Source organism: Hydra vulgaris, chromosome 05, assembly GCF_038396675.1.
Source record: "Hydra vulgaris chromosome 05, alternate assembly HydraT2T_AEP".
NCBI lineage: Eukaryota > Metazoa > Cnidaria > Hydrozoa > Anthoathecata > Hydridae > Hydra > Hydra vulgaris.
The window spans coordinates 34,237,226-34,263,432 of record NC_088924.1 but is presented as its reverse complement, the minus strand read 5'-3'; the positions used below and the strand labels follow the sequence as shown (position 1 = coordinate 34,263,432).

Below are 26,207 nucleotides of genomic sequence, written 5' to 3'. Positions count from 1 at the left end.
AATATTTGAAAGTACAATTAAGACTGTTCGCTTGGTGAGTGATGGCTGTGGAGGGCAGAATAAAAACAACATTGTGGTTGGTATGGCTGTATCATGGCTTGCAGAAGCACAAACAAACATTGATTCCATTGAACTTCTCTTTCCAGTACATGGGCACTCATTCCTTTCTTGTGATCACTTATTTGGAAGAAACGAAAAGGAGTTGAAAACCAACAACACGATATTGGAACCTAAAGGATTTCATGAAACATTTAGCCACCATTGTGACAAGGTTTTCCATATTGGAACTGACTGGTTTTGTGATGACTGGAAGACAGCAACAAGTGCTACCTACATACAGGTGAAAAACATTCAAGAAGGAAAAAAAATTATTGCAACAAGAACATACAGTGGAAACAAAGTGCCTGTGATTAATGTTCGATGTGAACCCAGCTGCAAATGTGATATGGATACCACAGTCAATCTCTTAAAGAAAGGAAAAAAACATTTAAACATAGTGGTTAACCATTTGTTATCATCCAGGCTGATCAACCCTAAATAGTTGAAGGAATAAACTTCTTCATGTAGCTTATGGTGCAAAATGGAAAAATCTTCCAAGTGTTGAAGTATATGTAAATTTAGAAACATCTGCCAATGCAGTCAAAGATACAAGGCCAGGAAAATAGTGCAACTGTGTGGATAATGGCATTGCATTTCGGATATAAATAGTAATAGGCTATGTTAAAATGGGCAGTATAGTAAGGGGTCTGTGTTAATAATAATGGACATTTTCAACTTTGATTTTTCATAGTTACGTTATTTTTTAGAATTATAAAACAAATTGTTTTATTATCACAAACTTCTGATGTTATTGATGGACAATATTCTAGACATGAAAATTTTAAAAACTGATTTTTCGGAAAAAGTTACTATAAAGTTACTATTTTTATCATAATTTTCCTTTTTGGAAATAAAAAAATGATACAAAATGGAAAGATTACTTTAAGTGTTGATTTGGCTTTTATTCTGTTTTTTTTTTTTTTTTTTTTTTTTTTTTTTTTGTTATTTCACCTCCCCAAGGCCCAGAAGGCCACTACAGATGAGGAGGCTACTTCATTGTGGTTATAACCCTCTCTCAACTCTATAACTCCGAAACACGAACCTTGACGAACAAGGCCGCTGCGCGGAGAAACAAGTTGAAAGATAAAAATAAATGCTAATTTTGGACAAAAGTAAGTTTACAAAATAACCGATAAGCATGCAAAAGCAGATAAGTCCTAAAATATAAAGTCTATGGACAGGGAACAAGTGCACCAATATGTGTAAAGTTTCTACTGTGTAGTGTAGTCTAATAATACATAAGAATAATGCAATCAATCATCATTCAGATCTTTTTTGAAATCATGTTATTTTTATTTTTCTTATTTCCCCATAATTTTTTTAGAGTGGACTTGTACATTTTGAAGGTTCACTCCTCATATATATACGATGTATTAGGTAAGATCTTTAAGATTATTGAATCCTTCCTTTCCAATCGTAGTATAAAAGTTGTCCTTGATGGACAGCACTCTTCTTCATATCCTGTAACTTCAGGGGTTCCTCAAGGTTTAATCGTTGGCCCAATACTCTTTTTAATTTACATTAACGATCTTCCAGATGTAAAAGCTAATTACAACGTAATTAGCTTTTTTATGTATGTATGTATGTATGTGTATAATCAGGGCCGTGCACAGGAAAAAACGCCCACCCCCTTTACTCCAAAAAAAAAAAAAGGCCTGCTTAAATTTTTTATTATATTACTGGAATATAAGTATAATTAAAAAGTCCAGCTGTTGTTTCTTACAATATTATTTTTCTTGTCTTTTGTTTAGCAAACTTTTCAATCACATCATGGAAATCAATATTTTTTGCTAATAGACACTCGATACTCAAAATGGCGAGGTCACTTGTTCGTTCTTGTCCCATAGTTGAGCGCAAAAAATTCTTGATGAGCTTCAATTTACTGAATGAACGCTCACTTGAAGCCACTGTCACTGGAATTGAAGCAAAAATACGCAATGCAATTACTATATTTCTAAAGAGTTCTCCAAGTTTCATTTCAGAAATTTTGTTTAATAAGTCAAATGGGGCAAGAGGTTCCTTTCCAAAATTTGCAGTATGAATTTGTTTTATGTGAAGCAATTCTTCAGTCAGTTCATTTTCGGTCACATCACAAGAATATTTTTGCGAAAAATGTGAGCAAGCACTCTTGATTTCTGCTTCTGACAGTTTTACTTCCACAAAAAAGAGAATATAGAAAGGATTTCTTGAATTGCTGTGAAACGTGCAGTAAGTCCATCAATTACAGAATCAAAAATGTGATAAAAAACCGTTCTCCGAAATGTTGCCTCCTCTCCTGATTCTGCTTCTGTTAATTCCGTAATTTGTTCATCACCTTTAATTTGCTCCCCAAAAAAACTTTTGCGTTTCACTTTTCTGTGGATTGGAAATTCAGAACTGATTTTTGCAACATCTGCAACTAACTTGGCTTCTTCTAAAATTGTAGGCCATTCCTCCCGAACAGATTTGAGTTGACTAATCAATGCTTCAATATTTTCCACCTCAATATCAATAGTTGCTTTTCTTGCCTGAATGACCTGGTTGCAGCGGTCAATCAATGTCAGAACTTTCAGCCAAATTCCAGACATGAGAACACATTTGAAGGAGCTCATATATTTTAGGGCACCTCTAATCTCAGTTTTTGCTTTAGGCGTGAGATTCAAGCTCTTAACTTCTTTCAAAGATTCAATGATTTGGCTCAAGTAATTATAGAAAGGGCGAATGCTGTCAAGTCTCTCAGTCCATCGTGTTCCTGATTGTCCATGCAAAGACACACCGTGAAGTCTCTTTTGCAATATTTCCCAGCGTTGCGGACTAGCAGAAAAGATCGTATATACGGTTTGAACAGTTCCAAAGAAAGTCTCAGCATCTGTACAGCTTGAGGCAGCATTCTGTCCACACAAATTCAATGAATGACAACCACAGGGTGAGAATACAGACAATGGGTTCTTCTTTTGTAGGATTGCTTGAACACCCTTATATTTTCCTGACATGTTGACTCCATTGTCATAGCCTTGGCCACGGCAGTCTTCAAAACAAATTTTTAATGTTTCCAAAGTTTTCAGAATTAATTCCGCAATATCAGATCCAGTCTTCTTGGCACAATCTGCAAAGATCAAAAACCGCTCTTCAATTAAAAATTTTCCAGGTTCTTTTTCATGTACATATCGAATGACAAACGAACTTTGTTCAGTATGGCTCACATCAGGAGTGGCATCAACCATAATTGAAAAATACTTTGCAGACTTGCACTCTTCTATAATTTGCCTGCGAACCTCAGCTGCACAAAGGCCAATGAATTCATTTTGAGAACGATTTGACAAGTAATGCGCCTGAAGACGTTGACCCTTGTCTTGTGATTGTTTAAATTTTATCACATGTTCCTTAAGAATTGGGTCATAATGCGTAATCAGTTCCAGCAATCCTAAGAAATTTCCATTATGAGAATCTCCAATTAGGTCAGATTTTCCACGAATAGCCAATCCACGTTCACCAAGAAACAGAATCACATCCAAGATTCATTCCAAGATTTTTCTCCAGGTGTCAGCTTCATTGAGAATTTGGCGATTCATCAAATGTTCAATTAACTGATCAGTTTTCATTCGAGCTTCCAATTCACACCACTGAATGTAGCATTGTTTATGGATTTTCAAATGCTCATGTTCAGGAATTTGACTGATGAGATTCTTCCACTTCTTTTCATATCCCCATCCTCCAATCATTGCAAGGGATGAAGTCATGTGTGGAAGTTAATTTCTAGGTAAAAATAATCAGCATGGAAAACAAAACAATGCTGTCTTTGCTGGGCTAAATACAAGCCAATCCCGCGAGAAGGATTCCCCATTCGGCATTCTGCTTTTCAAAACTGACATTGGAAATATGTGATTTCCATTATCTTTTGGCATATCCAGTGGGAAAGGAATGTGACCAGCCATGACAAACTTTTGTCAAATGGCTGTTTGACATGTTTGTCAGCCATGACAAACATGTCAAATGGCTGCAACAATGCTGGTCCATCACTACTAGTGGTCCTTGTAGAAGTATTATCACTACCACTAATTTGACAGTCTTCAAAAGTGGCTAATTTCTCTATACTTACCAGAAACAGAAGATTGGATACTAGCGTCATATTTTTGCTTCGTTGAGCTAGTGTAAAGGGCATCTGATGTTTTAGGAGAAGTTGTAATTCCAACATCAAATAATGTTTGCCTTCCTTTTTGTAGAGCCGCTTTTTTTACTTTACTGATTTTTAACTTTGATGCACCAGATGGATACGTGCATTTCATTTTTATTTTTTTAAATACTTTCGTCTAATAGATATATATACATATATACATATATATATATATATATATATATATTTATATATATATATATATATATATATATATATATATATATATATATAATTATATATATATATATACATATATATATATATATATATATATATATATATATATATATATATATATATATATATATATATATATATATATATATATATATAAGAACATATATTTGTATATACAAACATATGTATATATATAAATGTATATATATACATATGTTTGTATATATATATATATATATATATTTTTATTTTTTTTTTTAAACATCTTCGCTTCCAACAAGGCTGCAAGCAGCCTTGTTGGAAGTTGGAAGATACTGAAAGAGAAAAAATGAAGATTGTAGAGCAAGATAACGATTGACAAACGACTTAAAAGATTGCTAATTATGAGTCAGGAAAGCAAGATGAAGGAAGCGAATTCCAAAGAACTGATGTTCGAGGAAAAAAACTAGACGAATAAGCGTTTTTGGAGCACTTAGGAACAGTCACAGAAAAAGGATGACACTTAATTGAATGACGAGTGACACGAGAATGAATTATAGTAGATGGCACAAGAGACACTAGCTCTTTAGAGCAGTGCCGATTATAGTATTTGTAGAAAAGAGAAAGAGAAGCAACATTATGACAATGTGATAATGGTTGGAGGTTGGCTGCAAGAGCAGGTCCAACTATGTTTACAATGCGTTTTTGCACCTTGTCTAAAAGAGAAAGGCCATCATTAGAGAATCCGCCCCAGATATGGCAACAATATTCCATACAAGGCCGGATTTAAGATTTATAGAGATAGAGAATAGAATCCGAAGTAAGAAAGTGACAAGCTTGATAAAGAGATGCAACCTTAGCAGATACTAATTTTGCAACTGATTTGATATATGGTTTTCAAGAAAGATTGGAAGTAAGAGTTAATCCTAGAAGATGAAGAGTAGGTGACTCATCGAGTACATCACCATTCATAAATATAGAAAAATCTAAATTATTGCGATAACTATTGGCTAAAAAAAATTGAGTTTTATCTGAATTAAAGTTCACCAGCCACTGTGAGCCCCATGCTGTAGCAGAAGTGAGATCCTTTTCAAGCTCAAATGCCCCCTCCAAGCAATCAGAGGGTGTTGGTTTCTTATCACGACAAGAATAAATGGTAGTGTCATCAGCAAACAATGCCACCTTAGATGAAAGAACATTTGGAAGATCGTTAATGTAGATTAAAAAGAGTATTGGGCCAAGGGTAGAACCTTATACCTTATACCTTATATACACGATTAAATAGTTAATACAAAATTTAAATATATAATAAATATATAATTTAAATATACAATTAATATAATTAAATGAAAAAATTAAATTTATTTTTATTAATCTATAAATTAAATTGTACAATCAAGCAAACCGCCTGTAAAAAAACTAATCCAAATACGCCATTTTTAAAATAAGATTTAAACACATTATAACTTTTCCCACTAAATTCAAGATAAGCATGTAGATAAGATTTAAACAAAAGCTCTTCCGCAGGGATCTTCTATAAATTACGCAACGCTAAATTTATTTTTAAAAAAATTATTAGATCTCAAGCTCATTTTTGAGGCAATTTTCATTAAACTTAATGAGCTATTTTTATTTTTTATGTAAGTTAAAGCTCTTGATGGGAAAAAAGAGAAGGAAAAAAAAACCTGGAATGTTATTGCCGCTGTTGGGGGCCCCCATAGGGTCCGGGGCCCCGAGCAATTTGCTCGGGTGACTCACGCTCTGCACGCCCCTGTATGTAATGTATGTATGTATGTATATAAATATATATGTACATTTATATATATATATATATATATATATATATATATATATATATATATATATATATATATATATATATATATATTTTCAAACAAAAACATATATATATATATATAAATATATATATATATATGTATATATATGTATATATATACAACGTGTATATATATATATATATACACGTCGTATTTGCTTTTACATCGTTAATTTTTTATAAAATAAGCTTTTTAAAACCACATTATTTCAAAATGGGGCAAGTTGGGGCAGCTAACTCTTTTAGTTTCTAACAGAATGATAAACTCTCTATAAAAAAATAATTGGCTTCACGAAGTAAGTCTAAGGTAAAAAGTCCTAGCACTATAAAAATCAGTTAAAACTCATAAAAATTGCATTTTTTAAATGCATTTTTTATTAGATGTATAAATACATATTTACATTTTTTTTATAAATTAAGATAAATTTATTTATTATCTTTGTATATAATAAATATTTAAATAAAAGGTTTTGTATTTAGGGAGAAAATTAAGTTTTAATGATCACATTTTAATAATAAAAAAAGAGCTGTTGTCGGTCATTTTCAAACAAAAATTAATAATTAAATCTATTATTTCAGTACTTATTTTTTTATACCGTTAGAAATATAAGAAACTGTAGAAAATAGTTAGCTAATAACATTGTTTAAATTTCACTACTCAAAAAACTATATTTTGGCCAAATTTCAAGTGTTTCTAAATCACTGTGGGATGGTTTAATCATCACTTGTACTATTATCTTATGAACTAATAGACTTTGTCTTTATCATCTAACAGTTTTTTAGTTCTTTTAGGTGGCGAGTTTTGCGGATGGGTTGTATTAGGCTCTGTCAAAATAATGTATTGACCCATTGGAAGTTCATAAAAGAGTTTGTCTTTCAGATTTTTAAGCCAAATAATTTATCTCATTTATAATACTTGTCTTCTCATTTGTACTTTGTACTAATTTAATAACAAATTTACAACTTTAGACAGCAGACTTTACTTTCCTTCACATAGATAAGTACCATGGAAACCTGGAAAAAACTAGACAAATTTTCTAAATAATCTTAATAATAAGAAAATATTTCAAACCAAGTTGTATAGTATCATAATAAAACCATCACCATATCATTCTATAGCGGCCACCAGATAATTCTATTACCTTAATTTTAGAAAATATATATACACACACATACATATATATTTATAAATACATAATATACAAATATACATACATACATATATATATATATACATATATATATATACATATATATATATATGCATATATATATATATATATATATATATATATATATATAAATATATATATATATAAACATATATATGTATATATACATATATAAAAATATATATATATATATATACATTTATAAATATATATATATATATATATATATATATATATATATATATATATAAATATAAAAATATATATATATATAAATATATATATGTATATATACATATATAAAAAAATATATATATATACATTTATAAATATATATATATATATATATATATATATATATATATATATATATATATATATATCAGGGATGCAGAGTCCCAAAAAGGACTCCGGATTTGAAAGTCACAAAAAGATTACTTCATACTAGTTTTTGGTATCCAGGAGCTCTAAAAATATAAATAAGTTTATTATCTACTGATAGGAAAAATATTAAGACTTTTAGGTTAGAGGAACAATAATTTTTTGAACCCGGAGTCCATATAATGACGGCAAGGACTCCGGGACTCCAGGACTCCGGGCTTAAAAACAATAAGTTTTAATCTTAACGCTTACTAATAATTTTTTTAAAGAAATAATTTTGTCGTTTGTAAAAAAGGGTTCGCAACGTTTTTTTTTAATTTTTTTGTGTTAGCAGTATGTTTATTATTAGAATTGCAGGTTTTTAATAATTTTTTTTATTATTATTTGCTAAGTTAATTTTTTTTCAAACATCTCCTAGCTGGCATATATATTTTTTTAAAGTCATAAGATTATTGTATAATTTATTTTAAATGACAGTTTGTTATATATAAAAATTATTCGTTTAAGATTTTTTGTTACTACTTTTAATTAAAAAATAAGTTTAAATGGATGATATTAGGCTAGAAGCAGATATTAGTTTAGAAAATGGAAATGTGAATTGGCAAGTTAATCATCACAGAAATGAAAGAGATTTAGGCGAGATAAAATTAATAATCGACAAAATGCTAAAAATGCTGCTAGATACGAAAGAATGCATTATTGCAATAAGTAATACTATTCCAGATTATAGTTATTTAGGAGAAATGAATTATATTTGTCAACATTGTGGTGAAAAATATTTTTTGTTGTCCTAATGGAAAGGTAGTTTTGTCGCAACCTTCACCATTTCCACAAGATTTACAAGATTTAAAGAAAACTATACTGATGGAAATGCCAATCTGAATTTTTTTAAATATACTAGAAATTATAATGCCTGTCTTTCTTTTGCTTTAGTTAACGCTAATGCAGTTCAACCCATGAATCATGGGCCACCATACTTTAGAATATGTGGTCAAGTTTTTCAGTGTATAGGAGGTAATCTTAGGTCAAATCAAGATGTTCCGCCGACATATTGTCAAATATACATCTATCAGGTCTTGTTACGAGATTTCACTGCGTAGTGAAAACGCATAACCCATTTTTAAGTAACTTAACTCAGCAAATATATTTTGCATCATTAGAAGTTATATTGCGTCACTACCGCCTTTTCAAGTACCGCATTGTAATTAAAGTTATTTTATTAACGTGTTAAAAATCATACAAACAGTTTTTTTTTTTTTCTCACTATAACAAAAGTTACAAATAAAATATAAGTTCTTACTTAAAAAATCATTTTTACTATTTTTTTCAAATATGAACTAAATTTTATTTAAAATAATGTTTGTTTATTTTCTTATAATTTTACAGTTGGTTTTTGGTTAATTTATTAACTGTTAATAAACTTTTTCTTATTTAATTTGTGAACTCTTTTTAATAATGTTTTTAAACAATAAAGAGTTTTTTTTTGTTATTTATCAGTTACCGATAACATATTCGTGATCATAATTTATTTTCATAAATTAAATGAACGTCATTAAAACTTTACGTTATTGAATTAACAATAAACAAAATATCTTTTTAATAAAATATTTACATCAAAATAAATCGTGCATTTTTTAAACTAATATGACAAAAAAAAAATTTATATTTAAAAGGAATTTATATATTTAATTCCTTAAGATAAAACTTACAAAGCTTTATTTTTTTTAACTAATTTTCAACCACAATAAAAAAATTTATTAAACAAAATGTTTCTTTAACAAAAAATCTATTAGTTTACAATTGCGGTTAAATGCTTTTACTTACGACTTTATTTCTTCTGAATAAACGTCACGTTAGCGACATCAAAAGATAATTGAAATATCTAAAAGATAAAAGTTTTTGCGTAGCGCAAAACTGCTGAGCGCGTAGCGCAAAACTGCTGAGCGCGTAGGCAAATTGCCTTTTGCAGGCAAAATGCGAGCTGCGTAATGCTTTTTAACAAGGCCTGATCACTTGCAGCAGTAAATTTTAGAATGTAACAACGTGGTAATGATCTTTGCTTAAATGATTTAATGTTTCGTTTGCAAGCTATTATTAGTGAAGAGAACCCATTTGCTCTTGCATTTAAAAACATTAATGAAGTGGAAGATAAAGAAATTCATCGAGCAGCTATAGAAATTGGCTCAGTGTCAGTTGTAAAAATGTCTTTACTTGAAGGGCAAGATAGACGTCGCTATAATCTCCCTTCACATAATGAAGTTGCAGTTGTATTTGTTGGTGAAGATAGTGCACCACCTGTTTCCAGGGAAGTTGTTATTTACCCAAGAGGTCATCCTCTTAAAACTATATCAAGTATGTCTGCCAACTTAGATCCTATGGTTTATCCTCTACTTTTTCCAAGGGGTGATGCAGGTTGACATAATCAATTGGTTCACAACCATGAACATGCTACATTGGTTAGAAATCATGTTACATTATCTCAGTATTACAATTATAAACTTTTGGTTAGACAATTTTTTCTTCACTTTTTTATGGCAAAAAACTGTTTCAGCAATATGCTGTTGATGCTATGTCAAAATTGAAGGCAGCGCCTTGCTTTCATCAGAAATAACCAAAACAAACTCAGAAGCGAGCAGTATGATGCCTTACATGAACATGTAAACAACCTTGGAAATGATCATAATGTTAGACCAGGGCATGTTGTAGTTTTGCCATTAACTTAATTTACTCTTTTTTTTTTAAATATATTTATATATAATTATTAAATTAAATATATATTTTAAATATTTAATATACAAATATATATTTAACACATCTTCTGTTACCTGTGAAAATGGTGAGGTTATGTTTTATATTTTGATTAAATAAAATTGCAAATATTTATAATTTTTATTACATTCTTCTATTTGTAATTTTAGAGCCGTTAACATTTGAGAGCTTTTGTAATTTTAGATTTGTTAACATTTGAGCTCTACAAAAATTATAGCTCCCAACACCCAGGGCTTCTCGGAGAGGTCCTTTAATAAGTGGTGTAGTAATGGCAGTATGGATGAGCTCTCCTTCAAATGGAGGGCTCATCCATACCAGGTAGGGAGACACCAAAGAAAAAATAGCAACCAAAAGGTTGTAAATGACTTCTATCAGTGAAGATATTTATAACTTTTTTGTTGCGGCTTTTTTTTCTGTGATTTTTTTTTCGGTGATTTTTTTTAAATTTGTAATTTTTTTTAAATTATATATTATGTTGCATATTTGATTTGTTTTGATCTTTTTTAATTAAAATTTAAATTGTTTTTTCACCAATTAAACTTAAATATAGTTAAATTGATTCATTATCCAATTATCATAATATAATGATGCTACTTTCTATTGCTAAAAATAATTAATTGGTAGTTTAATTTATTGAACTCACTGCTTTTAAAATTTACTATAAGCCAAGACAATATATTTAGCTATATAAATGCAATTTATATCTCAATTTGATTTTTTATTTTTAGTGTTTATAGTTTGGGTCCTTGAAGCATTTGTTATTTTGCTTTTTAGTTAAAATATTTTAAATCTATTGTGATGACTTTTAAATTAAACTAAAGTTTACTAAAAGCCAACATGAAATAGCTTCATTAAACAACACAGACAAGCTGCATCATGACAGCAACTGATGTATGACAACAGGTTACCAAAAGCAGGTAAATTGTTTTCCAGTTGTTTTTTTTTCTTTTCTTTTCTTTTCATGTCTACTTATCTGTTACAATTTTTATTCTAGGTTTGTCATATGACGCATTAATGCAATGTAAAAGATCAAAGTTTACATATTTTTTTAAATTTGTTATACACATGTTTGATTGTAAATTAAACTTTTTTTTTTTGAAATCTATTTGTACTCAATTGCTTGGTTATTTATAATTAACTTATTTTTAATAAATTTATTTAGTTGTGTGCAATTAACGTTTTTAAGATTTTCTTTTTTAAAGAAAAATTACTCAAGGAGATACCAAAAAATTAATAACTCCTGTATAATATAAGTTAACTTCATATTAATCTTAGTAATTAATTAAAGTTCATGTTATAAAAAATATTACAAGAATTTAGTTGATATTTTTGTCAATTTAAAGCATGATGAAGTGTAATTATTTTGTGTCAGTAACTAAAAACGCATTGTGTTGAACTTAGGAATGTCGAGGGAAATGGTTCTGCCTTACACTGATTTGACCTATGTCAGTTGTAAATTACTCAAACAATGTTAAATAATAATTGGTAAATTATTTTACCTCCTCATACTTTTTATGTTAATTTTACAAATGGATTAATTTTTTTAATTTGAAGGCATTTTTCTAAAAGGGTATCAGTCCAGGTTTCACAAATATATATATATATACTGACCATAACACGTATTACAGATTGCTTTTCAGCTAATATTTATAAATGCATAATATATAAATATACATAAATATATAAATATACATAAATATATAAATATACAAAATTATATAAATATACATAAATATATAAATATACATAAATATATAAATATACATAAATATATATATATATATATATATATATATATATATATATATATATATATATATATATATATATATATATATATATATATATATATATATATATATATCAGGGTGGTCGGTCAAAAACTAATTTAAAATTCCAGGATATTTCCAGAACTTTTCCAGGATAATATGGGGTTTTTCAAGGATATATTGATCTATTCTTTGATTTGCAGGATTTATTGCAAAATAGGATATTTTTCCAGGACTTTTCCAGGACCTATCAAATTCCAGGACATTTCCAGGTTTTCAAGGACTGCTGACCACCCTGTATATATATATATATATATATATATATATAGACACACACACACATATTTATAAATACATATACAAAAATCATATATATATATGTGTGTGTGTGTGTGTGTGTGTGTGTGTGTGTGTGTGTGTGTGGCTGTGTGTGTTTGTCTGTGTGTGTGTGTGTGAGAGTGTCTCTATGTAAATATATATATATATATATATATATATATATATATACATAAATACATATATATATATATATATATATATATATATATATAAAGATACATACATAAATATATATATGTAAATATATACATATATGTATATATATATACAAATATATGTGTGTGTGTGTGTGTATATGTATATATAGCGACAATACAATAACAGATTAATATAATAATAGATTAATAACATACAATGCTATTAGTGTTTGGTAAGGCTGTTGCTAGATGCTCCGCAATTAGAACTTCAGAAAGATCTTTCCATATGAAAGAGCCTAAAAATATTATTCTCTGTAATATCTGGGTTAAAAATAAAATAGATTAAAATAAAAAAATAAAAACTTTATTGATAGATCGCCTGCCCAAACAAAACTCTCCGTCAATATAGCAGTACCCCTTGTATGTCTACCTATTTGTCAGTCACTAAAGTAGCACTCCTTGCATATTCTACGTATTTATCATTCAGTGTGTGTAAACAGTAAAAAAGAAAAAGAAAACATTAAGAATTTTTTTATTTTATTTAAAATTTAAATAACATTTCCATCAACTAAGTTGAGTTTTTATGGCTTTAAATAAAGTGATAAATTAAATTAGTTTCCTCAATTAAATTTAACAGTTTTTACATAAAGTGCATTTGAGTTGTCAAAAACCGGTTTTTACCACAAATGATAAACTTAGATGTCAAACTATAGAAATATATATATATATATATATATATATATATATATATATATATATATATATATATATATATATATATATATATATATATATATATATATATATATATATATATATATATATATATATATATATATATAACAACCTTCAGAATTAGGAAAAATGAGGTCAGCAATAAGTTACCAACTTCAAACTGATAGAGGTCGGCAAAAAAATTTTACACTAAAGGGTTACCATAAAAGATAGAAATGAGGTCGACCATTATTTGCCAACCTCAAACACTTTTAGGTCTGCAGTTATGTCAACATTGCTGAATGCCGACCCTAATTCCGAGGGCTGATATATAACACTTGTTCCATAAAATTTGAGATTAACTTGAATTAGCGATATTTAATTAGTAAGCTTGATAAAATAATTAGTATTTGGTATCAAATGAAAGCTCTATCTTTCCTCTTTTAATTAGCATATAAATTCTCTGATTATTTTTTGTTTAGATAACAATTTAAAATGCCAAATCCCTAAAAAGTCGTGTGTATAATTTTTATAAAAAAAAACATAAAGATGAAAAACACGTTGTTTGGAACCATTTCAAGATGGAGGGCTACTCAAAAGCTACAATTTATAGATATATGAACAGTTACGAACAAAATAAACCATTGGGTCGCAAAGCTGGAAGTGGAAGAAGGCCTACTCTTAATACACAAAATAACCGCATCAAATTAAGGAAAATGTTTAACAATCGAAGAGGTGTGTCACTTTCAAAGGCTTCTAGAAAACTTGGTTGTAGCAAAAGCACCATCGGACGAATCTTAAAATGCTTTAAAAAGCCTATTCTTTGTTATAAAAGAAAAAAAAAGACCAAGCAGAACTCCTGAACAAAGGCTTTGGGATCGCCGAAAAATGTGGTCAACTTAATTCAAAATATCTCAACCATGAATTTATTATTGACGATGAGTCATACTTTACTTTGTCAAATAGCACACTGGCTGGTAATAATACATACTATTCAAATGTTCAAAAATTGACACCAGACATTGTAAAGTATTATGATGTTGCAAAATTTGAAAAAAATTTACTTTAATAGATCTCCCCTCGAGGGGTCACATCTATTTACTTTGTTCCTTCTGGCCAAGCTATAAAGCAAGAGATCTATTTAAAAGAGTGTTTACAAAAGCGCTTGCAACCTTTTATTAATAAATATTATCGAGACACCAAGTATATCTTTTGGCGCGATTTAGCAACATCTCATTATGCTAATTCCGTAACAAAATGGTTAAAAACCCAGAAGATACCATTTGTTCAAAAAAAAGACAATCCAGCAAACTTACCAGAAACTTGTGCTATAGAGGATTTTTGGGGAATGCTTAAGCGAGATGTGTACAAGAACGGATGGTCTACAAACAATATATCAAACCTTGAGCGTCGGATTTGTTATTGTGCCAGTAGACTTGACCTAAATGCTGTATAAAAGCTGGTACAAAGTACCAATACCAGACTTGATCAAATTCGAAGATATGGAGTCTTGTGACAAATTTATTTCTATTTTCCTATTCTGCATATTTAATTATAAGAACACATCAAAAAAAAAATTTTTATCGTGTTTATTTAAGTTTTTATTTAAGTTTAAAGCTAGTCTCAAATTTTATGGAACAGGTGTTATGAATATAAATTTGTTTCTACACCTGCACTTAGATATTATTTCATTTTTTTAATTTAATATATTTAGATTTTTGAAGAATAGAATTTCATGCTTTTTATTTTAGATAATACATGTTTTATTTACAGGTTTATAAGCTTTGCATGTCTAATTATAAATGGTATTTTGCTTATATCGATGTAGAATTTATTGATAGCTTGGTATACAAGGTTTTTTGTTAAACATTGCACAGTGTTGTCTAAAAATTGCCAGAATTGTCTAAACACGGCAAAACTATTTATGGGTTAAATATAGACATGATACATGTTTATAGAGGTTTTAGGGGCAAAGGATTTCATTTTGGGGCTCCATTTTAGTTTTGGAGTGGTCATAACCACACAAGTGGTTATTTTAGGGGTTGTCAAGGATGGTCATGGGGTGTCTAGATGATTTTTAAATTAGATGGGACATGTTGTATAACTAAATATAGGTAACTGTTGTCATGGAACTCAAATCTGGACATATTTGGTCTTTAGAAGTAGCCATGACAACTCAAATAGTTATTTTAGTGGTGGTCAAGGGTGATCCTGAGATGTCACAATGATTAGAAGGGATATGTTGTATATCTAAACATAGGTAATTGCGGTCAGGGAATTTGAAATTTGACATACTCGGTCTTCAAGAGTGGTCAGCTTAGATGATTATTTTAGGGATGGTCAAAGGTGGTCCTGAAATATCTGATGGTTTTTTAATTAGATGGTACATGCTGTATGTCTAAATATAAGTAATTGATATCAGGAAAATCAAATCTGGTTATATTTGGTCACCAGTGTGGTTATGATTGCACAGGTAGGTTTGGTCATGGGATGTTAAGACATTTTTGTGATTTTTATTTATTTTATTTACTTAATTTCTTCGATGTTATGAATATAAACAAATAACATTCAATAAAATTTAACTTTATTAACATATTTTTTTATATATATAAGAATTTAGGTGATGACATACATCATACATTAGTATGTCAAGAACCCCTTAGCCTCCTCAGGTTGATTGGTCTTTTATGATCATACTAAGGTGTCCAGAATAAAGAGGAGTCAGGAAAAAGTCTTTGATTTTTTCCTGACTCCTCTTTATTCTGGACACCTTAGTAACGTAGCTGTAAAGCATTTTCATCATAAGATCATAATTTGTTTGAGGCCTGAAGAATTTCATTGAGTAGTGATCTCTGTTGTTTTAGTCCAAAACATTAATATTAGGGTGTATGATATACAAACATTAATATAGGGTGGATGAAATGACTATTTTTCACAATTAAATTACTGTTTTTCCATTTGATGGGCGTTATTTAAATACAAAACACATTTGACACATTTAAAGAACAATTATCTAGATGAAAACGACATTTTAGAAAAGTTATTTAGACAACATTAAAACTAAAAGTACTAGATGACGTAGTTTTCTCACTTTCAACACAATGAGAAACTAAAAAATCTTTTTTCTTCTTGTAAACTAAGCTCTTCTTTTAACATAAATAAAAACTTTTTGCATACATAAATACAAATAATAAATATTCTCTTCAGTGACAGATCCAGCATTTTTTAGTGTTTGAGATGTACTCTGAACATTTGTATGTTTATACCTAAGTTAAATAATAATGCTTTGCAAAAAATTGAGATGATTGAAGGCTGGGAATAAATAAGCACTAAAATTTTATCCCCCACCCCCAAACATGAGGACAACAAGTTGATAAAATATTTTGTGTACTATTCTCAACTGACTTATATTCATCAATAAATTTTAAGTTGCATAGCATTATCTTTTAGCATTCAAAAATTATGACCATATAAAGTTTAAACCCCTCTCAATTTGAGAGGGTTACAAATTTTATATGATAATAATTTTTGAACACTGAGAGATCATACTATGAAACTTAAAATTTATAGATGAATATAAACCTAATTGAGAATAGTACAAAAAATATTTTATCAACTTGTTGCCGTCATCCTTACTTATTCCCAGCCTCCAAATCCTTATTTTTTCCTCCTTCATAAAATGTTTCATAACTTCACAATAACGTTAAAAGAGCTATTTAATTGTGAGTGTGGGGGGTTTCTAGATTACATTTATTAAAAAGAAATTACTCCAATATAAAAGTTGGTTTTTAAGGATATTGCTCATCTCTGGCCCACTGTGCACTGGTTTAATAAAGGGCAGGTAATCTTAATATGGCAGTTGCAGTTGGTTTTAAGTGAAAATTTGTTACAGTTTATGAGGCAATTGTGAGCTTATTATTAAATTTTAAATCCACATGGCATACAGTTGAAACTTACTATTATTGTGTTTCTGTTAAAACTTAATCTTTTTGTAGTCAGCATCAGGTCGGCAAAAAAAATTTGATTCAAAGATTTTATTATAAAACATAAAAATATAGCCTGAGTTTTTTTGCTTCAAACCCTCAAACCCTAATTCCAAGGGCTATATATATATATATATATATATATATATATATATATATATATATATATATATATATATATATATATATATATATATATATATATATATATATATATATATATATATACATTAATAATTTTAAATATCTTCTACAAAATATACTGCTTGAATGTTCTTAAAAGAACAGAGCAATAAAAAATTACTAGAAAATCATTTATAAAATTTTTATCGTTTTATACTGAGTTTTATTTTTATAAAAAAAAACTGTTGTAATTGTTAAATTCTTTGACTTATATAGAAGACTTACCTAAAAATATTTAAAAATATCTTTTTATAATACCAAGTTATAAACTGTAGCACCTATGTTATACTTTAATGTATGTTTATTTATATCGTGTCAATCAATGCAAAAAATTCTTGTCTGTGAAAATTTTATCAATCTTGAACCTAGTGTTTTAAAGTTAGAAAATTCAAACTACAAATATTTATTCTGATATATAATTTTATATATATTTTAACACTTATTGTTTTAAAAGTCAGAAGTAAAAAGTCATGAACAGAAGGGACCAATAGCTGGAATATGTCACTGGAAGTAAATCACTCCTATGGATATACAATCTACATAACTTTAATATAATATAAATGTATCTAAATATTAATAATCTAATTCAATAGTAGTAGTGTCATTCACTTTTGTTTTTAAAGTAGTTTCTAGACTTTTCTAATTGTGTTTCTTTATTCCATGCAGTCTTTCAAGCAAGGTCTGCAAGAAAATTAGAACCAATATATTTTTTGTACTCAAGAAGAATTGACGCTGTTTATTGTTTAATTTTACAATTAAAATTTAAATAAACATTTGTTTGTTGATGGTTGTTTTTATTTTTCTAATTTTTATAGCCTGTTTTCTTTTTAAAGAAGAATTTAGTAATAAATTACTGGTAAAGTAATTTTTTTATTAGACTAATTAGTTTGCACATACTATTGCACAGTACTTATAATTAGTACTGTGCAATTTCTTTTTGGTTCAGTTTTGTCTTTTTCAAAATATTTTAAGGGAGTTTTTGTTAGATTTTTAAGATCAATTGTAAAGTATTAAATTGCTTTTTAGTAAATTTTATTTTAGGCAGTCAAACTGATTTTGATTTAAGTTAGCTCTCTCTATTCAGTTTTATTTTAAGTTAGAATTTTCATTATGTATTTAAAATGAAAAGTTAAATAAAAAAAAACTGTTATTTATAGACGTAAATTAATATATATAAATGTGAGTATATATCAGTATAATTTAGATTTCTCTGTATCTATATGTATATTTTCTTTTAGAAAAAATAATGAGTAGATAAAGTAAATAAAATTCAGTTAGGGGTACTCTAAAAAAAAGATAATACTTCTTTGTTGTATTATGCTTTTTTTAAAAGGTATTTGAATATATATTTATCAAAAATTTTTAAATATGTTCTTAAATGGTGTAATCTTTTTTATTACTTTAGATAAAAGTATACTGACTGCAGTGCTTCATTTTTATTAACAATGTTGTACATTGTAATCTGGATTCTTTGTTAAATCAAAAATAATTGATACTAATAAATGCTGGTATAATATATAAATATACTTGTTGTTATAATATATAAATATTAATATATAAATATAACTAATACATAAATATTAGATAAATCTAAGTTCATTTCATAAACAATTTATATTCATTTTTTTTCATCATACTATTATGTAAATTATATATTTATATATCTATCTAAACTTATAAAAAGATATGGATTTATAAAAACCTTAAATAAAATTATTATAGGTTTTTATTTTAAAAATTGTAATTTTGTATAATAAAATTTTGAATCAACAATGTGGTTTTATTTAGACATAATGGGGTAGAAGTTTTACTACCATTATCATTATTTCCATAAGCTTTACAAGATTTATTTACAGGATATTATATGTATCATAATTCCAATATGAATTTTTTTAGATATATTATAATTTATAATGCCTGTCTTTATTTTTTTTTTATTTACTGATAATGTGGTTTAACCAATGAATCATAGGCCGCCATGTTTTACAATATGTGATCAAGTTTTTGATTGTGTAGGTAATCTTAGGCCAGATCAAGGTATCCCCCCCCCCCTCCCCAACATATTATCATCTGAATATCTCTGATGCATTTACAGCAGTAAATTTAAATCCAGTTGTATTTATTGAAGATGGTGCTCCAACTGCTTCCGGGTGGAGCACCGTCTTCAATAATCTTTTATAATTGGATAAATTCCAAATTTATTTACCCAAAAGGTCATTTAGAAGTTATATTCAAGATTTTTTTCAACAAGATGAACATTCTAGAATTATGCCTGGTAAAAAAGATTGTGTGAAGGTTAAAAGTGGTGCTCCACAATAAAAAAGAATATTGTTGTGCAACCCTCATGAGGTTTATATTGATTTTAAAAGTAAATACCCTAATTTTAAAATAGGATTTTCAAAGTTTTGTAGTTTGCGTCCAAATTGGTGTATTAGTGTGGGACCAAACAGAACACACTGTGTATGTGTTTGTATTCACCATCAAAACTCAATATTGCTTGTAAATGCTGTCCAATGGAATGTTACATACAAAGATTTAATGTCAAAATTAGTACGTGATACAAGCAATAATGAATTTAATCAATGGCAAAATACTGATAGATCACAATTAATTACTCAGACAGTTAACTTATTTGAATATAAAGTACTAGTTGTTTCTCACATTAATTAACTAACTTCACATTCATATATTGCTAAATGCCAAACTCACTATTGGGCATTTCCATTCCAGTGAGTCAAAAAAAATGAAATTTTAAAACAAATTTAATTCGGAAGATGGATTTCAAAAGAAGATAGGTGATATTTTGATTATCTAAAAAAAAAATTATAGAAGACAAGTTTTTCTTCATGTCTTAATTATTCAAACTTTGCAATAAATAAATAAATTTTTCAAGACAAAAAACAAAAATTTTTATTAGATGCGATTATAATATTTAAAATTGATATCATAGCCCAGTTTTTTTGATTCTTAATGATGTTTTTTAACATTTCATAATCATAAATTGCAACTAAGTAGCTTGGAGGTATCTTAAATTTTATGCTAAAGTGAACAGCATTTTGAATTTCCGTGTGTGATTAAAAAGATCTAATTATTTAGAAAAAGAAGTGTTAAAAAGTTTCAATAAAAATGATTTTTTTTACTTTGCGTATTTTTAGGTTACTGAATTGAATGGCAAAAGTATTTTTTTTCTTTTATGACATTTTAGCATCGTTTTTTTGTATCACGCACAGACATATCACGCACAAACAAATATTCATCTCTGCATAGTAATTATTTTTTTTTAGCTTTATAACGTTTATATTATATTTATATGCATATTTGCTAATTTTTATTAGCAAAAATTTTATTTGCGAGAAAATATCAGTAGAATGGCTCTAGGACGCAAAGATGTTGTTATTAATAAGAAAGCAAAAGAGAAGGTATGACACATTGTTTATATGTAGGAATCGCATTTATATAATAAGGTTTTTGTAAACAATTTTTTATCTTTTTTTAGAAACAAATTTATCGCATGCTGATGACCATAGGAGAAGCATATTCACTTTTTAAAAGTGTGCATATTAATTTAAGTGGGGAAATCTAAGTTTTACGATCTGCTGCCATTCTATGTCAAGCTAGTAAATGATTTTCCCCACGATATTTGCCTTTGCATATACCATGAAAATTTCAGATTGTTAACGAATAGTCTTCAAAAAAAAAATTTAATATTAGGCCAGACATAGTTGACAGATCTGTGTGTAATCAAAACAACCTATCTTGCATGTTTATGGAATGTAAAGCGAACTGTGGGTTGCCAAAGTTTGATGAATATGTTCCTAATGTAACAGACTCATTTGGTGCTGATAGAAAAAACCTCAAAATGAAAGTTGCAGATATGAAACTTTTGGTTATTAAATTTTCATTTTTTCAGATCATCTCAATTACAAATGAGTGTATTACCCAAACCAAAATGAGATCGATGAGACGCTTCTTAAAGATAAATTAAAAGTCAAGGGTATTCGTGGCCACCTCTCTTTTTTAATATTGATGGTGCTTATATGGCAATTTGTAACCAATCAGAAATGGAAAATATTTGTTAAGAATTCATTATCAAGAAGAAGTGTTACAACTAAACTTATTGTTAAAAATTTGATATATAAATATTTGATATCTTTCTTACCTTTAATATATTATTAACTATTATTATATTATTTTTCTTAAATATAATACATTAAAGTATTGTTCTTTAATCAAACATTTAATTAATTAGTATTGATATATATGTTATTTATGATAGTCGCAATCAATTTATTTCCAAAAATACAATCCAAAAATGACTTATGTTTGCATGTTTTGTTCGTTACTTTTTTTTGTTTGTCTGTGATTTTGGTTTAAACTACTATCGTGGAGCAAAGATACATTGTTAAATTCTGTAACTTTATAATAATCTTTAAGAATGCTTGTATAATTACCTATAAAAAACAAAACACTCGTTACTAATACATTTCAGAGAAAATGGGGTTCATTTATTAATTTATTATTTTTTGCTTTTTTCTGTTCCGTGCGTGACTCCATTAAAAAATTTATTTATTCTACAATGAAGCAACCCATAGTTACCATACTTTGTATAGGCAATATATACATAGATGTCAATTCAATAAAAGTATGTCGATGATTACAAATTGCATTATTTTCAAAATAATTAATGCAACAGATGCAATGTTCCGTGCATGATTTTTTGGAAATGCCCTATTTGAAAGAGCTAAAAAATAATTTAGGTTACAATGAATGTATTATACAGGCAGATTTTGCAGAGAACTATCAATTTGTTTTACAGGATGAAATACAAAGTTATCATTGGAATAAACATCAATGTACACTACATCCAGTTGTTATATTTTAAGGAAACTTCAGCAAATATTCAGCATAAGTCATTCTGTTTTTTAAGTGATGACAATGATCATGATACATGCTTTGTGTATGAATTTCAAAAGAAAATTGTAGAGTACATTAAAGAATATTTTGTTGGTATCAATAAAGTTTATTATTTTTGTGATGGATGTTCTGCTCATTATGAAAACTATAAAAACTTTATAACCTATGCCACCATAAGGAAGATTTCAAAATTACAGCTGAATGGGTATTTTTTTGCAACTAGCCATGAAAAACCCACTTGTAATGGGATAGGTGGTACCATTGAAAGAATAACAGCCAGAAAAAGTTAACATAGATCATTGAAAAACCAAATATTGACAGTTGATGATATGCTTGAGTTTTGCCTCACCAATATAAACACAATCATTTATTATAAAATTACCAAAGAAACAGTTAATGCAAGGCAACAGCAACAAAAGAAGCGATTTGAAATGGTCAGCAAAACTGTTCCAGGTACCAGAAGTTATCATCATTACATACCCATTTCAAAACTTGAAATTAGTTTTAAAAAAACAAGCAAGCATCAATGTATTGACAGATTTATAGTGTTAAAAACAGTAATGTCTGATGTTGTAATTGTACCAAATCAAATGATATTCAAATTAATTTTTTTCACCCTCACGGTCCTTCTCAAAACTTCATTTGGCCACAGAGAGATGATATCTGTTGAGTACCATTGTTGAGTTTGATTGCAGTAATCAATGTCCCAACAACAAAATCAGGGCAAACATATAACATTGATGTGAAGGATTATAACACTATAATTAATAAATTTTAATTTTTTTGAATTTTTAATTTTTAAGTTTTGTATATTACTTTTGTTTCTTGAACTTCTTTCCAAGTACTCTATTTGTTTTCGAATCTTTGTTTTATAAGTTTATTTGTCTTAGTTTGATAAATATGAAACAAATATTTTATAAGTAATAAATTTAAGTATATTTGAAGTTGTTTTTATTTGTTTTAAGACCGCAATCTGATACTTTGAAATAGCTTCAACTAAACTATTTAATACAACTTCTGAAAAAAAACTAAATTTGTGATATACATCTGCATTTATATAAATCCCCCCCCCCCCCTTTAAAACTATTTTTTAGGATCACATTCTATAAAATTACAAAAAAAACAGAAACAGCTAGGCAACAACAACTAAGAGAACAGTTTGATGTAGCCAAAACTGTTTTAGTTACAAAACAGTCAAATTTACCTTTTTCTTGTTTAATTTATCAAAATACCTGTTTTTTAAGCAATAAACTTAAGTAGATTTGACCATGTTTTTATTTCTGTTTTAGAAAAACCACTCTCCAATTCTTTATAATAACTATAACTAATAACTATTCAAGACAACTTCTAAAAAAAAAAAAAAGTACAAATTTTCAGCTATCCAACACACATCTAACAAAAACTAGGACCGAAACCATGTTTAAATATGGCAGATTTTTGTTGGTTGGTATATCTTAGTAACCGATTGAAATTAAACGATAAAATTTTCAGGATGTTCCTAACTTACTAAAATCTTTAAGTGGTTTTAAAATCAGCAAAATCTGAGACTTAGGGCTGCATGCCCTGGATGTTTTCACATGGAATCCCCCACCATTTAGTGCCAGGTGGCCTTGATATCTGTTAAATATTTTTTATTTAAGACGCTTTGGAACTAACACTAAGTACGAATCTTACAATAACTGGTATCCAAATATAAATTCTGGAATTTGTTAAGCAACATATCCTTTTTTTTTTTTTTTTTTAAATTACTAATTATAATTTCTTGGACTCATCAGATATGTTCTACTTTTTATATTTTAATTGAAATTCAAATTTATATATATTTAATTTTTATTATGTTCAAACATAATTGTATTCTCTTATTTTTTAGTTGTCATTGCTTTATTAGTTTGCTTATTGTTGAAACATGGTTTTAATTTAGTAAATTTATGATATGAAATCTACTGTGTTAATTGTTAGTCAACAGTTAAGAAGAAACTGGAATTCTAAACTATTGAGATAAGAATAATTTTGTTTAGTGGTAACATTAAAAAACCTTTTTTTTTTATGTTTAATTGTGCTATAGCTATTTTGTGCTATATTGGTCACATTTGATTATAATGATCAAATTTTAATTCACTCAATATAATTACTTTTGTGTAGAACTAGGGCATCAAGTTAGCTAAAATATGACTTTCAGTATGTGTGAACAACAGTGTGACCAGACTGTTATATTAGCTGACTATTTTTTATTTTTACTCCTTATTTTCTAAAACACAATAATAAATAGGTAAAACAAGGCTTTTGTAGTTTAAGATGATCTTTTTTTTTGTGGGTGTTGTCAGTTGTACTTGGCTTGCTTTTTCTGGTGCTTCCTGTTATAAAAATTAACTTGAGTTAAGTGTTCTTTTTATGTCGCTAACTAAATGCCATAACAAACAAAAGCAAGCAGAACTAAAAAGATTATAACATATTTAGATAGGGCTGCCATCGTCCCAGTTTATACGGAGGAGAGAGCAACGCTAATCTATTTAAAACTTTTATAGCGTTCTTCTGCAGCCTTATATAAAGAGAACTTTATATTTTATTATATTTTTCAGATTACACATACACAAGTTAAATTGTTATTAGTGATCTATTTATTAATAACCTGTATTACAGGTTGCATACTGCTAGTAGAAAATTAAACAAAAAGAAAGAAACAAAGAATAAAACAAACTCACCTATAAGTATCATTGGATCTTCTTCATTTTCTTCTTTTATTTTATTATACTCAGAAAACAAAGACTCACGAACAAATCTCACAACATCAATTATTTTTTTAAATACTTCAGCTGCAACAAATAGAAATTTACCAATAAAAAAATATATTATAAATATAATATAATTTAAATAAATAAAGTTTAGCACTAAAAACAAATCATAAATCAAAAAATAATAATTCACCCTGCTTAATGGCTTTGGTACTTTTCAACACATTTTTTGTAATTTTCAGAACATGATAGCCATTCTAAAACAAACATAAGCAAAAAATGTTCATACAGTTGGATAAATACAATTCTGTTGTTCTTTAATGCCATAAATAAGACAAAGTTGTTTAGTAAAATTTTAAACCAAGTGATTTACAAGCTTTAAATAAAGTATTCTAGTTGTTCAATTGTATTTTCTTATGCAAATAACAATATAAGTTGAGAAAGGTGCGCCAAAAAGTAAAAGATATGCACAGGAATTGAAATTGAATCTGAAAAGAAAAAGTAAAGAAAAGACTTAAGCATCTTATTGCCTCAATTTTAATAATTTTTAGAAAAGGGCTGATACCAGCACTTGCACAAAAAATTTTAATTAAATAAATCAAAGAAAAATGTTTGTTCTTTGGATAAAATAACTACTTGTAAATTGGCCAAAGCATAATGTTGAAACAAATACGTCAGAGCTTGAAAGAGTCAAAAAATCCCCTAAATAGAGAGACTTCACACATATGACACTTCACAGTACATGGAAGAGCTTGAAAGAGACCTTTTCAATCAAAAAAAGAAAGTGTCAATTAGTAACAGTTCAAATACCAAATTAAGTTAGCATCTGAACTATTCAGGCAATTTTCCTCAATTGAATGGATAGT

General features: G+C 27.9%; 1 protein-coding gene across 1 annotated transcript in view; it reads right to left on the bottom strand.

Moving 5' to 3' along the window:
* The window catches only part of LOC100213469 (centromere/kinetochore protein zw10 homolog), a 65,645-nt gene that overhangs the window by 26,436 nt on the left and 13,002 nt on the right, over positions 1–26,207 (bottom strand). The window contains exons 9-11 of the mRNA XM_065797984.1: positions 25,535–25,598; positions 25,312–25,422; positions 13,032–13,111 (exon numbers count right to left, since the gene is read on the bottom strand). Coding sequence (XP_065654056.1) covers positions 13,032–13,111; positions 25,312–25,422; positions 25,535–25,598 — 255 coding nt within the window. The remainder of the gene's footprint in view (positions 1–13,031; positions 13,112–25,311; positions 25,423–25,534; positions 25,599–26,207) is intronic.